The sequence below is a fragment of the Octopus sinensis genome, linkage group LG2 (assembly GCF_006345805.1).
Source record: "Octopus sinensis linkage group LG2, ASM634580v1, whole genome shotgun sequence".
Taxonomy (NCBI): domain Eukaryota; kingdom Metazoa; phylum Mollusca; class Cephalopoda; order Octopoda; family Octopodidae; genus Octopus; species Octopus sinensis.
The window spans coordinates 145,881,054-145,906,053 of NC_042998.1; the positions used below are offsets into that span (position 1 = coordinate 145,881,054).

The following is a 25,000-nucleotide window of genomic DNA, read 5'->3' on the forward strand; positions in this document are numbered from 1 at the left end:
TGGTTACCGATGGTGTTGACTTGTTCTTCTTTTCGGATTATGGCTGCTGTTGCTTAGTGAGTGGGATTGACTCAGTGCAAAGCCTTTCCTCACTTTAAAAAAAATCTTCTTGCACAGGCATTGCACGATAACAACTTTGATTAAGCTTCGTGCAATGGCCATACTCGATAACGAGGGGGTAGCCACCATATATACATATATACGTATATAGATAGATAGATTTATAGATAGATATACACATGTACATGAGTATGCATGTTTCTATTTGTGTGTGTGTTTAAAGATAGAATATGAATGTTTTATATATATATATATATATATATATATATATATATATGCATAAATGTGTTGCCACATACATATGTAATATATATACATATGAATATATTATACATATATATGTATGTTATATGTATGTATATGTTTATATGTTTATACATATATATATATATATATATATATATATATATATTATATATAATATATATATATATATATATATATATATAATGTTTTTCTTGTAGTGTACGTCACTATGATTTTACTCTATGATTCTATTGCTATCTTTCAGAAGAAAAAGACATAGAAATTCTGTTTAAATATTTTTATTGTTTTTGTACCTCTTGACGTTTCGATGTGTGTTTTTGTTTGTTTACATGACATTTCATTTCAACGAAGGCTACATATTATAATACTGGTTGTTTGCTTGGCTGTCCCCTCTGTCTTATCAAATTATATATAGATAGATACATGTGTGGGGGTTGTATACACATATATATACATATATATACATATATACATATATACATATATATGCATATATATATATATATATATATATATATATATATATATATGCATATGTATATATATATATATGTATGTGTGTGTGTGTGTGTATACACACACACATATATATATACATATATATGTATATATGTATATGTGTGCATACATATATATACATATAGATATATATATATATGTATATATACATATAATATATAGGTCACCTTCTCTGTGATGCTATCAAAACTTTTTTAAAATTCTGTGATAAGACTATACATCATCTTTAAGGAACTTTAATGAACTTTAGAAATCTGTTTAATTATCTACATTACTTCATGAGTATAGCCTCAAACACTAGGATGTCTAGAGAACTTACATGTATTTTAGCTGATGAGTACGGGACTCGTTTATATGCTGTAATCTTTGCAACTTTAATAAAACCTGTCCTTGTATGAAACGATCGTACTAAAACCTATCCATTCTTGTTGCTTCTTTCTCGCTTATAATCACCCCACATTACTGTATTGTTAATCAGTATAGTTTTTTTTGGTGCATCTAAGTTAGGTACCATATTCAAGTAAATTTTTTAATTAACTTGAATCTTTATTGCTCTTTGTACATATATATATATATATATAATATTCGCACAGACACACACGCATACCATACACATACACATACCTATATATATATGTGTGTGTGTGTGTTTGTGTGCATGCATGCATACATACATACATACATACATACATACATACATACATACATACATACATACATACATACATACATACATACATACATACATACATACTACATACATATATATATTACTAGTCTTTTCCACATTCAAAAATAACAATATTATTTCTCCTCGTTCGTTCTCCTTCGTAACTCTTCTGCTTATACAAGATGACTTCTTTCGATACCCTTTTTTTTCTATCTACTCCGGATATGAAAACCGGTTTATTAACCAGTCAATATAAAAATATTGCCAACTGATGCAAAAGGGCTTTGATTCAGAGCGGAAACATCGTGTTTCATGTTCTGATAGGCAATTACATACTTACAAATATAATAAGTGATGTCTGATAACAATAGCTGCAAGAAATACATGATGGGAAAAAATTCTGGCTTGTCTCGGAGATATTTCATTTCCCCAAATAGAACCACGATGAATTAAAGCTTCCAATATTAAAGAGGTATGTCTGTTTAAGAGAAAATATGTGTGCATCTGCATGTATATATATATATATATATATATATATATTGTGTGTGTGTGTGTTTGTTTGTATGTAAGGTATATACACATATGCGTGTATATATGTATGTATGCATGTATGTATGTATATATTTGTTAATACATTCACAGTATAGGTAAAGAGATTCTCTTTCATTAAAAGTTATTAATTATGTAAAGTCGTTTTAAAAAAACAGATTAACAGAGACCTGATTGAAGAAAGTTTTTGTGAACGTATTTCCCTATTTTCAGCTTTTTAAACACATCCGTTATGAAGTAAACTGGATATTAATAGTAACCGTTCGCTGAAAAATGCGAAAGACGCTTATATAAAAACTTGTATTCATTTGCTTTTTAAAAGATTTACCTCATATATTTAATCATTTTTAATTCAAGTCACTTCTTTCAGGTATGTGTGTATGTGTGTGTGAATGTGTGTGTATGTGTGTGTGTGTGTGTGTGTGTGTGTGTGTGTGTGTGTGTGTGTGTGTGTGTGTGTGTGTGTGTGTGTGTGTGTGTGTGTGTGTGTGTAATCATGTTATTTGAATCTTAATGGTTGCCGGATTGTGTAAGTGCGCTATGTGACTCTTTCCGATTTCTGCACCATCCGAGCATGAAACTTGCAGTAGATAATTTATAACTCCTGAAGTCATTAAACTATATTTCTCTCTTATTGTTAGATGGAGTACTTTTTGGCAGATCCAATAACGCTGAAATATATCAGTAGCTGACATTACTGAAATATTTCTGTGTTTTTTCTTTTCTCTTTTTTTTTAAGATTGCACGTCTATAATAGATATTATCTCAGGATAGACATTGGTGTGTTTGCTTAATAGTGATGCACAAATACTCTTTCTGTCGCACAAAACGAATATATATATGTATGTATGTATGTATGTATGTATGTATGTATGTATGCATGCATGTATATGTATATGTGTGTGTATGGGGGGGTCACCATCACCATCATGTGGGATCCCTATCACTTTATTATTTCCCTTTCTTCCAACCTCTTCTTTCAAACTTTTTTCTAATCAGTAGCCATGCTTGACCGCTAAATCTAAAGGTTATTTTCATTTTCTCTCTGTTTAGTTTCTCTCATTCCTTTGTGTTGAAGAGCGTAGGCTCGAAACGTAAAAAAAACTTTTTCATTTCCCAAGCGTCCATCTAATATACTTATTTGTTGTTCATACACCTGTCTTCGTCTTTTGTTTCTCTATAAATTTCAACTCTCTCTATTATGTGTGTGTGTTTTTATGTAAGAAATATACACATATGGATGTATATATGTATATATGTATATATGCATATGAATATATCTGTATGTGAATATATATATATATATATATATATACACACATATATATATATAAATATAACATACATATATATATATATATATATATATATATATATATTATATATATATTATATATATATATATATGTATGTATGTATGTATGTATGTATGTATGTATGTATATATGTGTATATATATTTGTTAATATTCACAGTAAAGGAAAAGAGATTCTTTTTCATTAAAAGTTATTAATTATGTAGTCGTTTTAAAAAATCAGATTAACAGAGACCTGATGGAAGGAAGTTTTTGTGAATGTATTTCCCTATTTTCAGCTTTTTAAACACACCCTGATAATTAATTTTTACTTTTGCATTTGCTAGGCTACAGTGTCTTATTGTAGTAGTTTATAAATCAGTTAAAGATGTATTCATTCGATGATTAAAATTCCTAACTTCTCATTGATCCCTTTAGCTTCTTGATGAAGTCGAGTGAATATTTCGGTTTTTTGTACACGTACAGTGATTTCGAGTTTAAATTTCATATATCTGCGAATGACTATTAATTTAGCCCACGACCATGTGCGATTAATAAAATCCATTATTACCTTATCAGCATTATGATGTTCAGTAAGTTAAGGGGTTTAAGCTTCGTGATTTATGGGAGATTTTGGGTATAAGAGAAATTAAATTAGATACCATCGGAAATCAAATACAGTTTGTTGAGTTGTCTCCCAGTAAATAAATCTCTTTGCAGTAATCAAACACATACTCTTTCATTGACATATTGTAAATTCACACCAATGGGATCAGAGCCAACGCAGCTATAACCTATACATAGTCATATACCTTAATAAAAATAGCAACCAAATTCTCCTCAATATCATACCCTGCCATTTTATAAGGGTGAGAAACTTTAGATAATGTTATTTTAGATATAACGATGACTTACGTATTTATTCTGAATACGTTCCGTCAGATTCGAACGTAAATATGCTAATCGCTGTTGTGTTATTCACAGGAGAACAGTTTCTCTTTTACGAGGAATGTGTGTTCGTAAAACATTTGATTCATTAGTTCAAGGGATTCTAGATATACTTAGTATGAAAAAGAAACCTAAATGATAGCAGTTAGAACGTCTTTGACCAAATGTTGGCTCCAACAGGCACCTTTAGCCATAGACTTGACCTTGGGCTAAATAGCGTCCACATCGAAAATCTTAACTCTAATTATTATTGGTGAGGCGAAATGGGGAGAACAATGACAAAATTAATGTCTTCCTTAAGAACTCTGAGAACGTAAGTGAACTGAAAATTTTTAGTGTTAACGAAACAGTACCGCAAACAAAATTCTTGAAAAAGAAAGTACCACCACACCCCGGCTCAAGTCATTATTAAGCGAAGAAAAAAGGCGTGTTATTTTTTTTTTCCGAGATGGGGGTCTGATAGTGCCAATTCTAACAATTATGGAAATGATCCTGATAAAAAGGGAAATCCGTCAATTTGATCCTTAATAGCCCATTCATGAATATTTCATGAAATTCAAATCAAATTTATTCTTTTGAAAAAAATTACTTTAAGACCAAGCTAAAAATGAAAATTACGTTATAAATTTATTATTCCTACCACCATCATTATCATTACCATCGTCGTCGTCGTTGTCGTCGTATGGTCGTCGTTGTCATCATCGTCGTCAACGTCGTCATCATCATCATCATCATCAGTATATTATTAGTTTTTCTAGTTCTTGTTATCTCTGTATAATAATAACCAATATAAATGTTGGTTGATTGGTTGGTTGGTTGGTTGGTTGGTTGGTTGGTTGGTTTCTCCAGTAACGCTCTACATCATATAGAGGGAGGGAAGTGAAAGAGTAAAGAGAGATACAAAGAAAGTTTACGGGTGAGTGCTTTATGGCAGGCAATGAGTTAAAATGCAAGAGAAGGAAGCAGGACGTGTCTTCTGTGGGGATCGACCAAGATCCTCAATGAAAATACATCAGATCTGTTGATTGGATAACGGGTAGGTCTTCGCTGAGAAGCGCTCAACCAGCCGTGAGATGGTCTGTCATGAGACTTCCCCTCTTTACTAAAATATAGACAGAATGTGATTACATTCCAATTTCATCTATAATTAAGATTTACAATATTTAAATTTGTCAATTCTTCTGATTCCCGCTGTTGTGCATAGAATATATATTAGAGGGATTAACCCTAATTCATACATCTGATTGTCCCTATTTCCAGATCTTTATATCTAAATAATTTCGTCATTTTTTAACAGATACTTTAAACTTCGTTAGGTAGAATACACATAAAAAAATATGTTGTTTCTTAGTAGGAAAACCTCGGTATTATGCAGCAATCAAAAATCTTTCTCTTTCAGCTTTCATTCCTGTACTTTTCAACCAAAGCTATATTTTTTTTTTTTGCCTTTATCCAATTTTTCTTTATTTGGTCTTGTCATATGTTTGGCAATGTTAAGGTTTTTCATGCTATCATCTTCACATGACATTTTACCATTTTCAGTTTCGTTTCTTATATATATATATTTGTTTTTGTTTCTCCTTCCTCCTCGTAGCAGTTTGTTATCCTAAACCATGTTTTCTGTTTTTGTATATAATTGTTTTCTCTTGAACACGGAAACAGTTTGTTTTGCTTATATTTTATAGTTACTTGTATTAGTTTACCTTTATTTATTTTTTCACTTTGTATTTAATAATAGTTTCTAGTTACAGAAGATCCCTAAGGTTTAATGTTCGTGATAAATATAGTCCTTCTGCATCGACTTTCGGGTACTATATTCTAAATGCCATCATCACTTCTCCTTATTTCTATCTTCCACTTCAGAATATTGTAGCTATAAGCTTCCCCCACCCCACCCATTAGTTATATCTATGTGAAGTCTCATGACCTAGTGGTTAGAGTATTGCACTCATGATCGTATAATCATGGTTTCGATTCCCTGATCAGATATTGCTTTGTGTTCTTGAGCAAAACACTTCATTTTACATTGTTCCAGTCCACTTAGCTGTAAATGATTTCCAGCAATAGCTGGGAAGTCAGCCCTGCAACGGATCGGCGTCCCGATCATTGAGGCAGGGACTATTATGATCTCAGTCACTTACATGCCATGGAAACTGGGATAAGCTTCGACTTTATGGCTCCTATGGATCACAAAAGACATAAGTCCTAAGTTTAAATAAGTTATGTCAAGATGAAAGAACTGTATATATGGCCGTCAAAGACTCTCCCAGAACAGTGAGACTAGGGTGGTTAACGTTGTATTTAAAAAGTTGCGGATCGACGACTGCTCGAAAGATATGTACAGGGAGGGAGTTCCAGAACGGTGACGTTTTGGGGAAGATAAACTGGGTATAGTGGTTAGAGCTGTCTGTAAAGGGAGCATTATGTGGGGAGAGAAGAGACGAGTGACTCGGGAGTGACAAACTCGAAATGACATTAAACCAGCCAACTCTGAACAGAGGCCATTATATAGTAGTAGTAGTAGTAGTAGTAGTAGTAGTAGTAGTAGTAGTAGTAGTAGTAGTAGAAAAGATAGACAAGATAGCACTATGTAGGCCAGAGAGTGATCTGAGACATTTATGTGTGTGCAAGCAGCAGCACCGTCCCAGCTGCAGCAGCAGTTTTCTATTGGGGACCTCACCAGAGTTTTTTAGATGGTTAGTACTCGTTGGGGTATTAATCAGTCTCTGATTCGAAAAGAAAGATCAGTTATTGAGATATAACCTTGGTTTTGTTAAAGACGTACGCTAGCTACGTTATATTTTTATAGAACTATTTTGTTTGTTTTTGACTCACGCTGATTTTTCTTGGAGAGGATTCTAGTTTTCATCTTTGTGATCCCATGGATTAGTTGCGTTATTATGTTAATATTGATATTTATATTTCTGAGTTCAATTCTCGCCGAAGTCAAATTTGCCTCTCATCCTTTCGAAGTTGATAAAATAAGTACCAGTCAAATACTGGGGTCGATGATATTGACTTACCTTCTCTCTTCAAAATTGTTCACCTTGTACCTAAATCAGAAACCATTATTGGTATTTGTATATTTGATGATGTCCCAGTATGCATTTTAATAATACCGTTGTTGATATTTTATTGTTAAGTTTTTAACTTAGGGAAGGTTTCTTTCGTTGGTCCATAAACAGATCTATCGATCTTTATTCTTTAACTTTCTCTACTTTTCCATTATTCTTATACTCAATGTTTCCAAATTTAAATGTTTCTACCCTTAAGTCATTCTTACATCCAATTGTATTCATATTTTCGTTAGTATATTTCTGATTCAACGTTTTCAATGCTTAGTAATCAATATTCTCAAAATATGCTGAAGTTTGATTTTGTAGTTCATATATACGCTTGTTTTATGTATTTATTGTTTGTGTCAGGTCTATCACATGTATGTTTGTACATTTAATGTATTTTTCCGTTTGTATATTTATATATTTTATTTGTGTGGTCGCTTGGATTCCACTGTACAATCCATCTGTAAGATTCTACATTTCTGTACCTGATACTGTTCTTTTTTTTTTTTTTTGTTTCTTTTTGTATCTCCTTCAATTAGCCGATCCTGCTGAGATCGAAGGTTACTTCGTGATCACCATTTCTCTATGTATATAGTAATAGTCTTACTTTGAAGTAGATTGTAGATATAGTATTTATAGCCCTGCTCAAAAATAATATGAATACACTGACAAATATAACGTTTTATACTATAATTGGTGTTGCAGATGAAAAATATGGAATATGTTTTGTAGTAAGATAAGCCGATAAACTAAGAACGCTTTACAAAAGTTCAAACATTAATATTATATTGCTCTACTTGGTGTGTATCTCTTTATCTCTAACAATGCATCAATATGGCCAGCGATTTTTTAACCAAATTGTTGCAGTGATTTGAGATTATCTTCCGTGGCAATACTTTCAGTATCTTCCCTTCTAAATCCGAAATTGATAAAGAATTATCTCGCAGCATCAGTATGATCAGCCAAATTTTTTACAGTAATCTGGGATTATCTTCCTTATCCATGTCTTCAGTATCTTCCCTTTTAAATCTAAAATTCATGCAGAATTATACATATTAACATTTTAGTTTTCATACTACCCCACTTATTTTCTGAAGTGTTCCTACAGGAGATGATTCTGATTTTATACCCAACAAAGTCATTTTATCTGCTCTAATCCACTCTTGTACACATGTTACTGGCCGAATACATTATAGTGTAATTATGGATGGTCAAATGACTAAGCAAGTTCTTCAGAATATTCAAGTAGAATTTAGAGTTCTCCCTTGAGATAGCATCGATGAAATCAGCTATTCTATTTGTAAAAACTCCCCTATATCATAAGGGTTGGGCATTGCTAAACTCTTGCAAAGGTTGCACAAGTATACATGGGATCTATTGTACCTTGGGTTTGTTGAACGACAAACGGAACGGGAATTATAACAAAAACTATATCAGTACCTGTGATTTCCTTTTTCAAGGAATGGACTAAAATCAAATACAAAATTTTACACTAGATAATCTTTTATTTTATCATTGTATTCAGGCATTTGACCAGAAGTGTACGCATGAGGAATAAAAACATATTTCTTCAGAATCGTTTTATGTCATTTCTGTATTATTTGCAAACCGAGATAAATTATATTTAAATTGCCAACATTTCTATCGGGGACCGCAGATTTAATCGCTTCAAGTTATTTGGCATTTGCATGCAACAATTTTCGTACATTTTATATAACATCACATTCAAAGAATTATGAGGTTTCTATTTGCATTGTTTGTCAAGTTATATTTTCAGCTGAATTTGTCTGGTATTTACTTAAACTCTGCTCCCTTAGCGTGTTTGCATGTGATGGCCATTCAACGATTAAAGCAAACGTTAACAATAGAACATCTTACATTAGACATTAAACAGTATTAAAATTCAGAAAATAGGTTAATGCATTACATCATACGTTGGTTTACACCACAGTATTTTCCTCAGTTGATTCTCATTTTCTTCATCGCTGTTCATGGATACCTTTTACATCAGTGTATTAACGAAATCCTGCTCACCTCCAGATCATCTTCATCAACATCATCGTCATCGGCGTCGTTATGATTATTATTATTATTAATTTTAATCGTTAGCACACCAGGCAAAATACATAGCAGCAATTCGTCCATCCTTACGTTCTGAGTTCAAATTCCGCCGAAGTCAACTTTACCTTTCATTCTTCTGGAGTCTATAAAATGAGTACCAGTTTCGCACTGGGGTCGATGTAATCGACTATCCCCTAACGCAAATTTCAGGCCTTGTGCCTATAATTGAAAGGATTATTATTGTTATTATTATTATTGGTATTACTATTAAAGCAGCGAGCTGGCAGAATCAAATCATTAGCCGGAAAAAATGCTCAGTGGTATTTCTCTCGACTTTTACGTTCTGAGTTCAAATTCCACCAGGGTCGACTTTGCCTTTCATCCTTTCGGGGTCGATAAAAGTACCAGTTGAATACTGGAGTCGATGTAATCGACTATTCCCCCAAATTTCTGGCCTTGTGCCTATAGTTGAAAGTATTGTCGCCGTCGTCGTCGTCGTCGTCATCGTCATTATCATCATCATCGTCATCATTAATCATCATTACTTTGAAACAGTAGGTTTTAAGAAACGATTAGTTATGTTCTTTTATATTCTGAGTTAAAATTCTGTTAGAAGAGATGAGGTCGTCGTCGTTGTCGTCGTCGTCGCTGTGGTTGTGGTGGTCGTGGCGGTGATGGTGATAGTATCTTCTGCTTATTATCATTGGTCATCGCTGTTGTTGTTTTATTTTTCTTTGGTGTTGTGTTTCTGTGTTGTTTTTATTTTCGTTTAATTTTCCTTTTTCCAACGCATATTTCTTCATTGCTGTTCTCATAAACCGAAGAAAATTAATTATTTGTATTTCCTTCACTCACTTTTTCTCTTTGTCTCTCTCTCTCTCTCTCTCTCTCTCTCTTTCTTTCTCTCTCTCTCTCTCTCTATCTATCTATCTTTCTTTCTCTCTCTCTCTCCTCTCTCTCTCTCTCTCTTTATCTCTCTCTTTCCGTCACTTTTTCTTTCTCTCTCTCTCTTTCCCTTCATCTTTTCTCTTTCTTTGTCCAGCTCACTTGATTTTCTTTTTTTACAGCAATAACTACAAAGAACAACAAAATTAGATAGAAGAAGAAGAAGAAGAAGAAGAAGAAGAAGAAGAAGAAGAAGAAGAAGAAGAAGAAGAAGAAGAAGAAGAAGAAGAAGAACAACAACAACAACAACAACAACAAAAAATATTAATAATGGCCGACATTAATACTGTGAAAGGGCTTTTTGTTCTGTCAGTTCTTGTAAACATCTCTTTATTAACAGGTATTCTGACTCTGCTAGCTATCGGTGACTACAGTGGTGAAGAGGACAGCCTAGAAGCGCTACACTGCAATAAGAAACAGTCACCGGTTGACGATGTAGGGCCGAATATGTTTGAACTGCGCTACAGAAAGCACAGAATATTCGATTCTTTGAACGTCGAGGAGATCGAAGCTGTTCAAAAATACCTCTTTAGCCAGAAATCTTTAAATTTAGTCCATCCCTCGAAAGCGAAAGTTACAGATAATTATATATTTTTGATGGAATCACAAACACCTAAAAAATTAAAAGTTCTCCGGTTTCTTGATCACGTCGGCCCCGAGCCACCAAGACAAGCCAAAGTTATCATAATGAAAGGCCAAGGAAGATTACCAATGGTAGAAGAATATATCGTTGGGCCATTACCGAAACCAAAATATCATTACTTAAATAATAAAACTGCAAAGCAAAACCCTTTGCCGTTTAGAATTAGGCCGTACAATAACCCCGAAATTGTGGCGCTTATGTACGAAGTCCTTCCAGAAACCATGTCAAGTCTCAACAAGGTACTACAGGATATATATGGTGCACAATTGTCACCTCACGAATGTGAAGAACTCTGTTTAACTTTCACAGCCGCTCCTGTTTCTACATCGTTTGTCCGCGAACGAAAACTTTGGATTCCGTTGTTTTATAACTTGGAATTTCCCACCCTTCATCCAATTGACTTTCAACTGCTAATTAATATTAATCATAAAAATATAAAAGATTGGAAAATTGAGCAAATCTGGCACTCGGGCATCCTTTATAATTCTACAGAACACTTTCTAAAAACTTACAAACAGAATAGTTTTCCTCGAAAGAGAGTGAACACAAAAAAACTACGTGAAAGTACTCGAGGTTATCTTCATTCCAGGGGTAAACTATTCCCCAATAAGCCATCTTCTGGACCACAACAATTCGAAACCTCAAGTAAAAGATATAAAATTGTGGGTAATAAAGTGATATATATGAAATGGTCGTTTGACTATCGTGTTTCGGCAATTCAGGGTCTTCAGCTCTTTGATATCAGATTTGGTAACGATAGAATCGTGTATGAAATGAGTCTTCAAGAAATGGCGGTGCTTTACAGTGGCTTTAACCCTTTCATGAAATATATGCACGTTGCCGATACAGTTGATCTACCAGGAAAAGGCTTCGGACTCGTTCCTGGAATCGACTGTCCTCATCATGCGACTTTCTTAAATGCAACGCATGCTACCGAAGAATTTGACCAAGCAAAAGTTTACCAAAATGCAATTTGTATTTTTGAATTCAACAAAGATGCACCGTTCCGACGACACCATTCCAACAACATCCGAGGAGGAGTGTTCTATTCCGGATTGGTTAACAACGTTCTTATTGTTAGAACTATTTCAGTTGTCTACAATTACGATTATATATTTGACTACATATTCTACCAAAACGGCGCCTTGGAAGTTAAAATCTACTCTACGGGATTCGTCTATACGACAACTTTTTCCGAAGCTGAGAGACCTTATGCTGTACCTGTCGATGAAAACATTGTCGCAAGCATACATGCACATCTTTTCCATTTCAAGGTGGACTTGGACATTTTAGGAGAGAAAAACAGATACGAAACTTGGGATGTAAAAGTTGAAAATAAAAGCAATATTTGGAGAAACAGCTACGAAGAATTCCACCAGTACTGGCTTGACCGGAAATTGAAACGAACAGAGAAGGAAGCTATCCACAAATACAATTTCAATACGCCGAAATATCACACTATTTTAAATAATGATAAGACTAATTATCACGGTGTACCCAGAGGCTATCGAATACACAATAGAGGAATGGTAAAACAACTATTGCCAGAGAATTTCCACATGGAAAGTTCGATATCGTGGTCACGTTATCAGATGGCAGTAACTCAGTTTAAAGACAGAGAAGAGAAAAGTAGCTCCATCACAGCATTGTTTGGAACCAAGAACCCGGCAGTCAAATTTTCCGATTTCTTGGAGGACGATGACGACATTGTTGACATGGTAAGATATTAAAATTAATTAATACTTTCACCTCCCTAATTAACATTTATCAAATATTATCATTAATCAAGCAATAAAATCATGAGGTTAAGATAGTGTAACAAGATAGGTTAAGATAGGTACAGCAAGAGTGTGTGTGTATGGCTCACTTTCACCCCTATTTTTCTCGCACACACTCCCTCTTGTCTTCTCTCTCTCTCTCCCTCTCCCAGTTATGTGAGTATGTGTTTACACTTGTTCTATGAGTGTGTGTATGAGCATGAATATGCGTATGTATGCTTGTGTGCATGTGTGTATGTGTGTACATGCGCATCAGTGTGTGTCTGTGTGTGTGTGTGTGTGTGTGTGTGTGTGTGTGTGTTGAGACCAAAGAAGCAGTTCAAAGACCAACTGAAAACCACTTTCAAGAGGAGTTTTCAATAACCCTTCAAGAATGAAAGACATCACTATTTGCCTCCTCCTCCACCATCACCACTCCTCCCTGTTCACTTTGGCGGTCTTTAAATTTAGTCCATCCCTCGAAAGCGAAAGTTACAGATAATTATATATTTTTGATGGAATCACAAACACCTAAAAAATTAAAAGTTCTCCGGTTTCTTGATTACGTCGGCCCCGAGCCACCAACCCTAACCCTAACCCTAACCCTAACCCTAACCCTAACCACTATTGGGGAGTAAGGAGCTGAACATGGAGATGAAACACATTCAACAAAACCAGAAACTAGCATTACATCTGACTTCTCCAAGAAGATGAACAATATAGAATTCAGTAAACAAAAATAAGTACGTTGATATGCTTGTGTGTGAATGTGTGTGTGCATGTGCATTTAGGTGTGAGTTTGTGTATTTAGGTGTGTGTTTGTGTGTGTGTAGGTGCGTGTGTGTGTTTAACTGTGTTTATATTAAGTTGTTCCAAGAGTGGAGAGGAGTGGGTCGTGCGCCTGAGTAATAGAAGTACGATAATGGATGTATGTATATATGTATTAATGCATATATACATGCATATATGTATTAATAGATGAATGAATGAATAAAAGAATGAATAGATAGATGAATGTAGGTACGAATGCATGTATTTAAGCATAGATAGATAAATAGATAGATAGATAGATAGATAGATAGATAGATAGATAGATAGACACACAGACACACAGACACACAGACACACAGACAGACAAACAGACAGACAGACAGCTAGATAGATAGATAGATAGATAGATAGATAGATAGATAGATAGATAGATAGATAGATAGATAGATAGATAGATAGATAGATAGATAGATAGATAGATAGATAGATAGATAGATAGATAACCTTCTATATAATATATTAATTCAAATTAATCAATATTATTGACCTTTTTCTCAGAGAAATCAAATACTTTGTCCCAACAGCCATTTTCTACATAAACAAAAGTAAACACATCAGCAACTAACTCAGCTTCAGTTCTTCCACCATAGATTATACTAATTTCAAAATAACAAAACCCTCCAACTGCTTATATTGACGTTTTTATATAACATCAATATAAACCAACCAAGCAACGTACAGCATTATGATAAAACTTACCTGCATGTGATAAAAATTAAATTCAACTTAATAGAAACCTTATAACTGAAATAACTGAAATGTCGCAATAGCTTGCTCAAACTACCTTGTGCGTAGATTAAAATCAGAAGCTGGTTTGGTGCTGGTTTCTTATTCTTCTGTGCAGTATTTTACGTTGTTATTTGAAATTCCGCAATATTCCTGCTTTGCATCTTGAGGAAGTTAAATGTAACATTAACAATTTACTGCATAAAGATACATTTCACACCTTTATCTTCTTATATGTTTGAAATGGCTAAATCGTTACGATGTCGGCAACAGCACCTTGCGGTATTTAATCCAACTCTTTAGAAGCGAAGTTCAAATCCCACTGAAGTCATCTTTGCATTTTTATCCTTCCAGGATCGATAAAAAATGTACCAATCTAGGGTGTTGAACTGGTGGAACTATAAGAACGTCACACTAGAATACCTTGTAATATTTCTTCCCGTTCTTTGTGTTCTGAGTTTAAACCCCTGCAGGAAATAATCAAAAGCAATTTCTTTTATAATAAAATGAGTAATATTTAAAATTTTTCGGGATCTTAGCTAACATTATTAATATATATAATTTAATATATGGTTCATAGAGGTTTCTGTCTCACCTCCTAAGCATTATTGTTGTTTAGAAGTGGGACATACGATGTAAATAGAATCTTAATTGTGAAGTTGAATAAATGTACGAAATAGGAATATTAGGTTGGAGAGATTAACGAATATTGGCATGGATATTTTGCATTATAAAATTAGTGGACACAAATGACCTTTATTCTCCAAAATAGAGAACACCAGTTCTGAGAAGAAATTAAACGGAACATACAAGTGAGAGAGAGACAGAGGCAGAGACAGAGACAGAGAGAACTGAGGAAACATATGAGTTGCTTCTATACTTTAAGATGTCCGTCTATGATAATCTACTGCAAGCATATAGTTTATACTTCATAAGATGTATACGTATCTTAACCCTTTAGAATGTCTACATATAGTTTCTACGCGTTAATGTATCCATATGTTGACAGAGATCTCAAGTTTAAAATCGGTATTTGATTAAATGATATATATAATTGAAAAATCCTTTGAGCAATGTTGTTGAGAAGTTAGGCAAAATATGTAAAGTGATGTCAGTAAAAGAAAACAAAGAAAACAGATATTATATTTTCTAACATAGGTCACTTAATGATCGTTTCAAATATTAGAAATAGTATAATCAAAGATTCGATTAGTAATTATAATGCGAGAGAGCCCCATACAATCTATACATGGGTTTCAGAATTAAGCAATCAGAAATGTGTAAATAAACTACCCTCAGCTTAATTTAAATCGATGTTTTAATGTTTATTATATGTTTATGTGCTTTGTGCTATAACGAAGAGAGGTAAGATACTGTTTCAGGATTTATCCTTTCGCTTCTAGTATATTGCTTGTAGTTTTGGGGTTTGTGAACTATTGGACAAATATCTTCAAGGCCTGAGTGGATATAAACAGGCAACATTCATGAAATATGCGCCTGTCAGTGAAATGAAGCTGCGCATATTTTCATTTTTGTTATATATTGATGAATGCTTCATATAATTCTATTTGAAGCCTTCCTGTTGTGTGTTCAAATTTAGCCAGCGAGAAATTATTCATCATTGATCTTTTAGTTGGTGGAACAATTAACATTATCAAAGTGACATTCTCGCCAATTAAAATGTTGACCTTGACATTTAGGGGAAATTTTTCATAATCTAAGTATGTCATCTTTTTTCATTCTTCACTTTATCTTCTCTCTCTCCCTCTCTCTTTTTCTCTCTCTCCATCTCTCTCTCTCTCTTACTATATATATATATATTATATATATATATATATATATATATATATATATATATATATATATAATATATATATATATATATATATATATTATATATATATATACTCATCTATCTATTCATCTATTTAACTATTCACTATTGATTTTTAGTCAGTAGAACAATTAACATCATCAAAGTGACTTTATCACCGATTAGAATTTTTTTGTGTACAACTGTATATGAAAAGAAATTAAATATTACTTGAAAGAGCAATTAATACTTTTAAATAGAATGTTCCAAAAATATTATATTTTTACAAGGAATAAGTTGACTGTGACTTCTAAGTAACAAATTAATCGCATAACTGAGAACATTTGACCAAGATGACTAAGCCGAAAATTCGATATCACTATCAGCAATATATATATATAAACCTCTATTGTCATCTCTCTTTCTCTCTGTGTGCAAACCTTGTATATACTACAATGTATATACACTCTATATACACACCGTTTATTGTTTGATTTGCTTCAAAATTACTAAATTCCTCTTATCGTTTCTTTGTTTTACAGGATCTTGTGACATGGTTAACCCTAGGAACTTACCACATCCCACGATCAGAAGATCTTCCCAACGTCCCCACACCAGAAACAGAACTCTCGTTTTTGTTGACGCCATTCAATTATTTCCCAGAAGACCCGTCCATTAGTTCTCGTAATGCAGTTCGGTTGACCCCTTCTAAAAAGAAGAGCGAGAAACTTAACGTGGAAACCTTTGGTACGCCGGATCCTCCCAAATGTGTTGCTCCAACTTTTTCTTTTAACTCAATAAAAAGTTCCACGATATTCAACAGGTGATGACATTCCACAGAATAAATAAATGAATACATGAACAGATAAACAAATGGATAAATATATAAATGAATAAATATATAAATGAATAAATAAAATAAAATAAACAAACAATTGAAAACTGAAGAAATCAGGAAAATGAAAGACAGAAAAAAAGAAAAGCGAAGAATTTAATCAAATATATTGCTACAAGTGTGCGTGCGTGTGTGTATGTGTGTGTATGCGTGCATGCGTGTGTGTATATGTCTGTGTATGTGTGTGTATGAATGTGTCGATATTTTATTCACATTTTGTTAGCTGTGGTATGATGTGACATGGTTTATATATATATATATATATATATATATATATATATATATATATATATATATATATATATAATATATATATATATATATGTATTGTATATATATATATGAAAGTATATGTATTACACATATATATACATATATATTATATATACCAAGAAGCAGTATTATATATAATATATACATATATATATATTGCTTTTTAGTCTTTTAGTTATGATCAAAGTGCAAAAAATATTATAAATATACACGTACATGCGCACATGCATATGTAGAAAACATATATATATTATATATATATATATATATATATATATATATATATATATATATATATATATATATCATGTCCATGAACTACTATAAGAATTAAATTATTCAATTCTAGTAGGAATCCTAAAATACTTTTTTCACACAAGCAGTATGTACACATACCATGTGCGTGTTTGTATGCGTTTTCAGGGTGTATATGTATGTTTTTGTGAGTGTATATATTTCAAAACATAAATATTTCGGTGTATTAATACGCGGAAAATGTGTGATATATGGTATATATACATGTATGGTAAATGAAGTACACATGTCTGTGATATGATGCATCTCCAATTGGGATATGTAACATATGATATATTATTTATATTACACTTCATTATATATAAATATCTATATACGTGTGTGTGTGTGTGTGTGTGTGTGTGTGTGTGTGTGTGTGTGTGTGTGTGTGTGGTGTGTGTGTGTGAAGAAACAAAAACAAGAAAATTCCTTGAGAACTTTATCATGCACAAAAGAAAGAAAATATTTACATTTTTATCAAAATATGCTACCGGTTTCAATCCTGTTAAAAATAATTTAGTCATTAAATTAATCTTTAAATTAATTTTTCGTGGCATCAGATACCAAGAAAGATTAATTTAATTTATTTCAATTTGTTTTCCTTTCTCTTTCAGCATGATTAAATGATTTTTTTTAAATCGGTTAAAACCAGTAGCATGTTTTGATGGAAATGTAAATATTTTCTTTCTTTTACTAGCGACCCTCTTTAAAAGTGTAGCAGAGGAATGATGTTAATGCTTTGTCCCTTTATGACCCGTAATCTAAAGGTTTGACAAATCGAAATCAATAAATTAAGTAGTGGTGAGTCATTATAGTCGACTAAGTCTTTTCATGACGGTACTCCAACATGGCTGCCGTCCAACGACTATAACTAATTGAAACAAAAAACAAAGTGCATGTGTGAATTTCCTGTTCCAACAATAAAAGATATAGAATATATATCTAAAAATACATACTTACAGCACTGCTTAAAATGTATGAATCTGATTGAAAATCTGTAAATACGAAGTTGTGTTTAAACATGTTATGCTTGTGTTTAGGATGATTTAAAACGAGTTCTTGTTTTTAAGAGTAATGAATGTGTTAACGTACTGAACACCATGAATGACTGATTGCGAAAAAGACATCTAACGTATATGTGTGTGTGCGTGTGTGTATAATGCAGTGGGTATGTACGAATGTGTGTAATATATATCCATGTGTATATTTATGTATATATGTATGCATGTGGACTGGGTTTATTTGTATGTAAATATGTATATGTTCATGGCGTGTGTGAACGAATGTTTATGCTTTTGTTTCCGTCTTCGCTTGTTTCTCTGTGTGGAAATGCTTTTTCTGTGGTTAATGTCAATTGTTGCTGTTTATATTCTAAAACCATAATAAAACAATATGTCATTCAGAATTCTTCAATTAATTGCCCAAACAGTTGAAAAATACATAATGGCTATTGCCAATCTACTGGAGCAGAAAAAAACTAAACTTATATTCCAGAGTCCTACTTGTCACACAAGTGACTTCGTCTGAGACTGTTTTAAAACCTGAAGTGAATACATCATGGAAGAGTCGTTTCCTAACCCACAAATCTGTTAAATTTATTTATATTTAAATATATTTCATGTAGTGATAGACAAGATTATCGTTGCACAACTTGCACGATCTACCGATACAGTGGGTGTGTGTCAATGTTCAGTTCAGAACTGTGCAACTAAGAGCGTATTTTGTTTGAGTCTTCATGAAATATATTGAAATTCCAAATAAAATTAACAGATTTGCGTTGTTATTAAATTGTAGTCTTGCAAGATGTAGCTAAATTTGTCTTTTGAGGATTTCGAGTGAGATTTAAGTTTAAGACATAAGACTACAAAATTATTTAATAGAAAAAAAGATAAGAAACAGACAAAAATATCAAAAGCAAATACGAAGAGAAAAAGACTGTACTTTTACACTGTTGTTTAGCATTGGTGAGATATGCTTCACTCGTTCAATAATTCATTTATGTATGTATGTATATATATATATATATATATATATATATATTATATATATATATATTATATATATATATATATATATATATATATACATATATATATGTATATATGTATATATGTATGTATATATGTATATGTATGTTCAATAATTCATTTATGTGTATGTATATATATATATATATATATATATATATAGTTACGCTTCCGATCTTCCGGCATCTCATGATCCAGACATAGTTTTGTAAGGACACTTAAATTTCTTGTGCTCATTATTAATAATTTTATTTCTACAAAGTCTTCATGACACACTTGTTTATTCACTAGTAACCTATAATGAAGGCAGAAATATTCTCTCTAGCCCTAACTATGATAATATGAAAGTGTAAATGCTTAAAACTAAAACTAAAGCATCACATGTTAACATTCTAAAGATCCTCTCTCAAATGTAACAGAGCAGAGTATGTTAATGGAAAACTTATCTGCAATGCATAGATACAGTCTCCCAGAATAACGGAGTAAAAAGTGAATATACGCCTCTAAGAGATATGTTTCCAATGAAGAGGCCCAGTGGTTAGAAGGTTAGCACTTGCATCTTCGCATTATTATAATTGAAAGAATGGAAGAATGCTTTCAACTTTATAGCATACTGCTTCTAATGAATAAATAAAGACCAGTCATGAGGATTTAGTAGCTGAAAAGTTATTACTCAGAATTATTATCACATGACATCTTTCAATGCAGCGAAATAAATAATCCAACACAAGTGTGTAACCAAGTATGCCGGCAAATTGGTAAATTAGTGGTGTGCCTGCACTTACATACAGCATACATGCATACATATTGTAACTATGTTTTTGTTGTCGTCATCATCATCACTATCATCACCTTCGTTATTATTAATATGATTATTATTATTATTATTATTATTATCATCATCATCATCATCATCATCATCATCATCATCATCATCATTATAATTATTATTAAGCGATGAGCTGGTAGAATCACTATAGCGCCAGACAAAATACTTAGCCGCATTTCTTCCTCCTCTCTACTTTCTGAGTTCAAATCCCACTGAGGTTGACTTTTCTTCTCATCCTTTTATCCAGAAAGGATGAGAAGCAGTAAGAATTATTATCACCATTATTATTAAGGCAGCAAGCTGACAGAACCTTTGGCGCGTCAGAAAAAATGCTTAACGCCATTTCGTCCGGCTCGCCACGTTCTGAGTTCAAATCTCGCTCAGATTTACTTCACTTTCCATCATTTCGGGGTCAATAAAAGAATTACCAGTTCAGAACTGAGGTTGATATAATCGGCAGTGCCCCTCAGGCAAAGCTTCAGGCTATGTGCCTAAAGTAGAAAGGATTAGTAGTAGTAGTAGTAGTAGTAGTAGCAGCAGCAGCAGCAGCAGCAGCAGCAGCAGCAGTAGTAGTAGTAGTAGTAGTATAGTAGTAGTAGTAGTAGTAGTAGTAGTCGTTGTAAGGCGGCGAGCTGGCAGAATTGTTAGTACGCCCGGCAAAATGATTGGCAGTATTTCATCTGTCTGTACGTTCTGCGTTCAAATTCCGCTGAAGTCGACTGTCTTTCGTCCTTTCGGGATCGATAAAATAAGTACTAGCAAGCACTGCAGTCGATGTAATTAACTTACCCCTCCCCTGAAATTGCTAACCTTGTGACAAAATGTGAAACCATCGTTGTTGTTGCTATCGTTGTTGTCATCGCTGCTGCTGCCATACGTTCGGATTTTGCTTTGTGCTTATAAAAGTTGACTCCAAGTCTCATCGAGAGACATCAATAAACAAGTTAGAAATTCAGGTCAGTATTATAGCTAGGGTGGTTGATAACTGCCATGTTTTTAGATTTGCACATAGGATTGTTCTAGAGAATGTCTTTCAAACCATAAGAAAATTAAAAGTTTGTTTAAAAAGTAGTTTGGTGATAAGATGATAGCGTGATCTTAAGATGGTAGTAAAAAGTGTTAGCTTTTATGTACATTTAAAAGTAGTTTTGCTACGTTTACATATTAAAATGCATTTTAATCTTTAGAATTGCATAGTCGGTATTTCCGTAGGCTATGACCAGTTCTCATGAGAACTGTTTTTTGAATTTCTTCCATTTTGAATTTCCTGAAATCTGAAACAGGTAACAATCAGGTAACTATCAGCCCCTTTTGTTATCATTCCTAGAGCACCTATGATAACAGGTATTGTTCTAGTATTGATTGAAGTTTCCCCATTTTGCCGATTTCTGTTATATTCACTCGGATTTTGGTAGGTCTTCACAGATACGTTTATGTCGATCGGAGAGTCATATTGATGAGGAGGCATGACTTTTGTCTGAAATCCTTCAATATAATGATTGGCCTATTTGCATCTATCTTTCTGTCAGTTTGAACAGAAAAGTTCCATAGAAGTGAGATATGATCATTTTCAAGTTTTGGAAATGTTTTGTGTTCTCACCAGTTTTTATCTTGGGACAAGTCCAGATCCTTGCAAATTTACCAGTGAATATATTGTGCCGCTCTATCATGCTTGTTGAGATACTCTGAGGGCGCAAGAAGGAGCCACAGTGAGACAGTATGATCGATAGTTTCAGTCTGTTGTTTATATACATGACATGTTGGATTAATGTTGTTAATCTGATAGCCAGAAGACGCTAACCCTCGACCGGTAAGAGCTTTGTCACAATCAGTATTGTTAGCTCTCTTTGGGTATTTGACATTGTGTGAGTTTTCTTGCCATTTATCAGTAAGAATATTTAAGCCAGCTTTTTTAGCAAGGGTTTCATACGTTTAGCTTTTTCTGTGCTTGTTCCCAATCCGTCTAATTCTGGGACTTGCTACATCTGGAATTCACTTAGATATTTCCTTGTTTCTTTTGTTACAGAATAAGAGGTTTCTTGTTTTCGTGCTTCAGGTCAATAGTGGCAACTTTCAGTGCCAATTCAAGTTGTAAGAGTCCACGGTCACCGTCTTTTCTTTGCAGGTAAAATCTTTCCACATCTACCTTGGGGTAGTGCATTTTATTTACTATCAACAATTTTCTGATTTTTCTATCAAGCTTATAGGTTTCGGTGTTTGACCTGTTAAGGATAATGAAACTATAAGTTACGACCGGTACGGCTAAAGTATTAATTACTTTGATCCTGTTTCTTGCATTTAGCTCTGTATTGCCCTTACCCTAAATAAAGATAGCTTTTGCTCATTTATAGAAGCCAAATTCCATCCTGATGTCATGACTAAACTGTCTGACAACTGCTTATAAGCCTTGTAGTTGATGGTCACTTTTTGCAAAGAGCTTTAAATCATCCATGTAGAAACGATGATTTACAATTTTACTAGAAATGTCATAGGCACATTGTGCTTCATTGAGCAATTTGGGAAGAGCTACCTGGACTAGACAAAAGAGGAGTGGTGATAGATATTCACCCAGGAAAATACCACATTATTATTATTATTATTATTATTATTATTATTATTATTATCATCATCATCATCATCATCATCATCATCATTATTATTATTATTATCATCACCTTCATCATCACCATCATCATCATCATTATTATGTGATGAAAACTCACAGCTTATTTTGCTGGGTATGATGGAAAGTGTCAGCTGCCCACAGCCAGCAGACTGAGGGGACACTTGTTTACTGGTCATTCTTCAAGAACCCTGAAAAGAACTCTTGCAGTTCCAAGCAATGTTGATTTTTGTAGGTGTTCTATCTACACTTTCACCAATCATTTTCAGCCATGTAGGTTGTTGAGTGCTGATACTTCCAAATGCTCCATTGCTATCACGTCTACTCTCCTCATTGACCACAGCCTTCGTATTTCCCACTTTAAATCGTCATAGTTGTTTATTTTTTCTTCTTCTTTCTCATTGATCCTTTTGTCACCAGGGCATGCTATGTCGATTATCATGCATGTTCTTTCTTTTTTATTCACCACAACAATGTCCGGTTTCCGATATTTGGTCAGGTGATCGCACTGAATCATTGTATCCCACAGGATTTTGTAATTCTCATTCTCGGTGACTCCTTCTGGGGTTTGCTCATACCACGTCTTTGCTCTTTGTACGCCGTGATTTCCACAGAGCTCCCAACGGATCATTCTTGCCACATTATCATGACGTCTTTTGTATTCGCGTTGTGCCAATTTCGGGCATTCGCTAATGATGTGCCATGCCGTTCCACCCCTCTCACTACACATTCTGCATTTGTCGGTGTCAGTAGTGTTGTCTATCTTGTACTTCACATTGTTGGTCCTAAACGCTTGTTCTTAAGCTGTGCATATGAGTGCTTCTGTCTCTATTTTCAGGTCACTCCTCCTCATCCATAGCCACCGGTCTTCTATATCTGTCTTGGCGTTCGCATCTCTTGCAAACTGATCACATATTTTGTTATCCTTCCATGCTGTTTCTTTTTTGTGTTCATTTCTTCTTTAATTTTTTCTTTCATTACATAATTCTCAGTTTTGATGACGCCGGCCTTCGTGTGTTTCAACATTGGCTCCAAGACATTTTTATATACCACCCTAAGCTGTTTTCCTCTGCTTCGATACAGTCCTGGCAACTGATCAAACCTCTCCCACCCTTTCTTCTGAACAAGTACAGCCTATAGGTGTCACTGTTGTCACCATTTTCTCGTTTTTTTCCATTCTCATCACTTCTTTCTTTTGTCATTATTATTGTTGTTGTTGTTGTTATTATTATTATTATTGATAATAATAATAATAATAATAATAATAATAATAATAATAATAATAATAATAATAATAATAATAATAATAATAATGATGATGATGATGATGATGATGATGATAAATAAATAAATAAATAGTAATAATAAGGCGAACTGGCAGAATCGTTAGCACACCGGGCGGCATGTTTAGCGGTATTTCATCCATCTTTACATTCTGAGTTCAAAATTCCAACGAGGTCGACTTTGCCTTTCTTCCTTTTGGGATCGATGAAATAAGTACCAGTTATGCATAGGGGTCGATGTAATCGACTTATCTTCTCCCCCAAAATTTCAGACCTTATGCCTATAGTAGAAAGGTTTATCATTATTATTATCATTAGTAGTAGTAGTAGTAGTAGTAGTAGTAGTAGTAGTAGTAGTAGTAGTAGTAGTATCTACCTAATTGCAGAAATGATAGAATGTCGGATAAAATGCTTTACAAAAGTCATTGAAATAAGTTACAAGTTCAAATAGCTTGGAAGTGGACTTTGATCCCATCACATAATTCTAATTTAAGCACAAATCCAACAAATTTGAATTACTGTGTGATGGGAGTCAAGTGTACTTCCACATTATTCGAATTTAGAACTTATTTAAACGGACATAACTTATTTAAACGGACATAACTTATTTAAACGGACATAACTAATTCCA

At 33.3% G+C, this 25,000-nt stretch overlaps 2 protein-coding genes across 5 annotated transcripts in view; both read left to right on the top strand.

The window, feature by feature from the left end:
* Nucleotides 1-25,000, top strand: part of LOC115229316 (L-threonine ammonia-lyase) — a 498,130-nt gene that overhangs the window by 353,973 nt on the left and 119,157 nt on the right. The window lies entirely within an intron of this gene.
* LOC115229303 (putative amine oxidase [copper-containing]) lies at nt 10,508-17,128 on the top strand. Its single transcript, XM_029799680.2, has 2 exons — nt 10,508-12,736; nt 16,688-17,128. Exons 1-2 carry the CDS (start codon nt 10,646-10,648, stop codon nt 16,970-16,972), a joined length of 2,376 nt encoding a protein of 791 aa, XP_029655540.1. The 5' UTR covers nt 10,508-10,645; the 3' UTR covers nt 16,973-17,128.

What these genes read in the sequence shown, in the direction of transcription:
- LOC115229303 (XM_029799680.2), top strand. Translation starts at nt 10,646, where the DNA reads ATGGCCGACATTAATACTGTGAAAGGGCTTTTTGTTCTGTCAGTTCTT. An exon ending in ATGACGACATTGTTGACATG is followed by an intron (nt 12,737 to 16,687) that starts GTAAGATATTAA and finishes TTTGTTTTACAG; the next exon opens with GATCTTGTGACATGGTTAAC.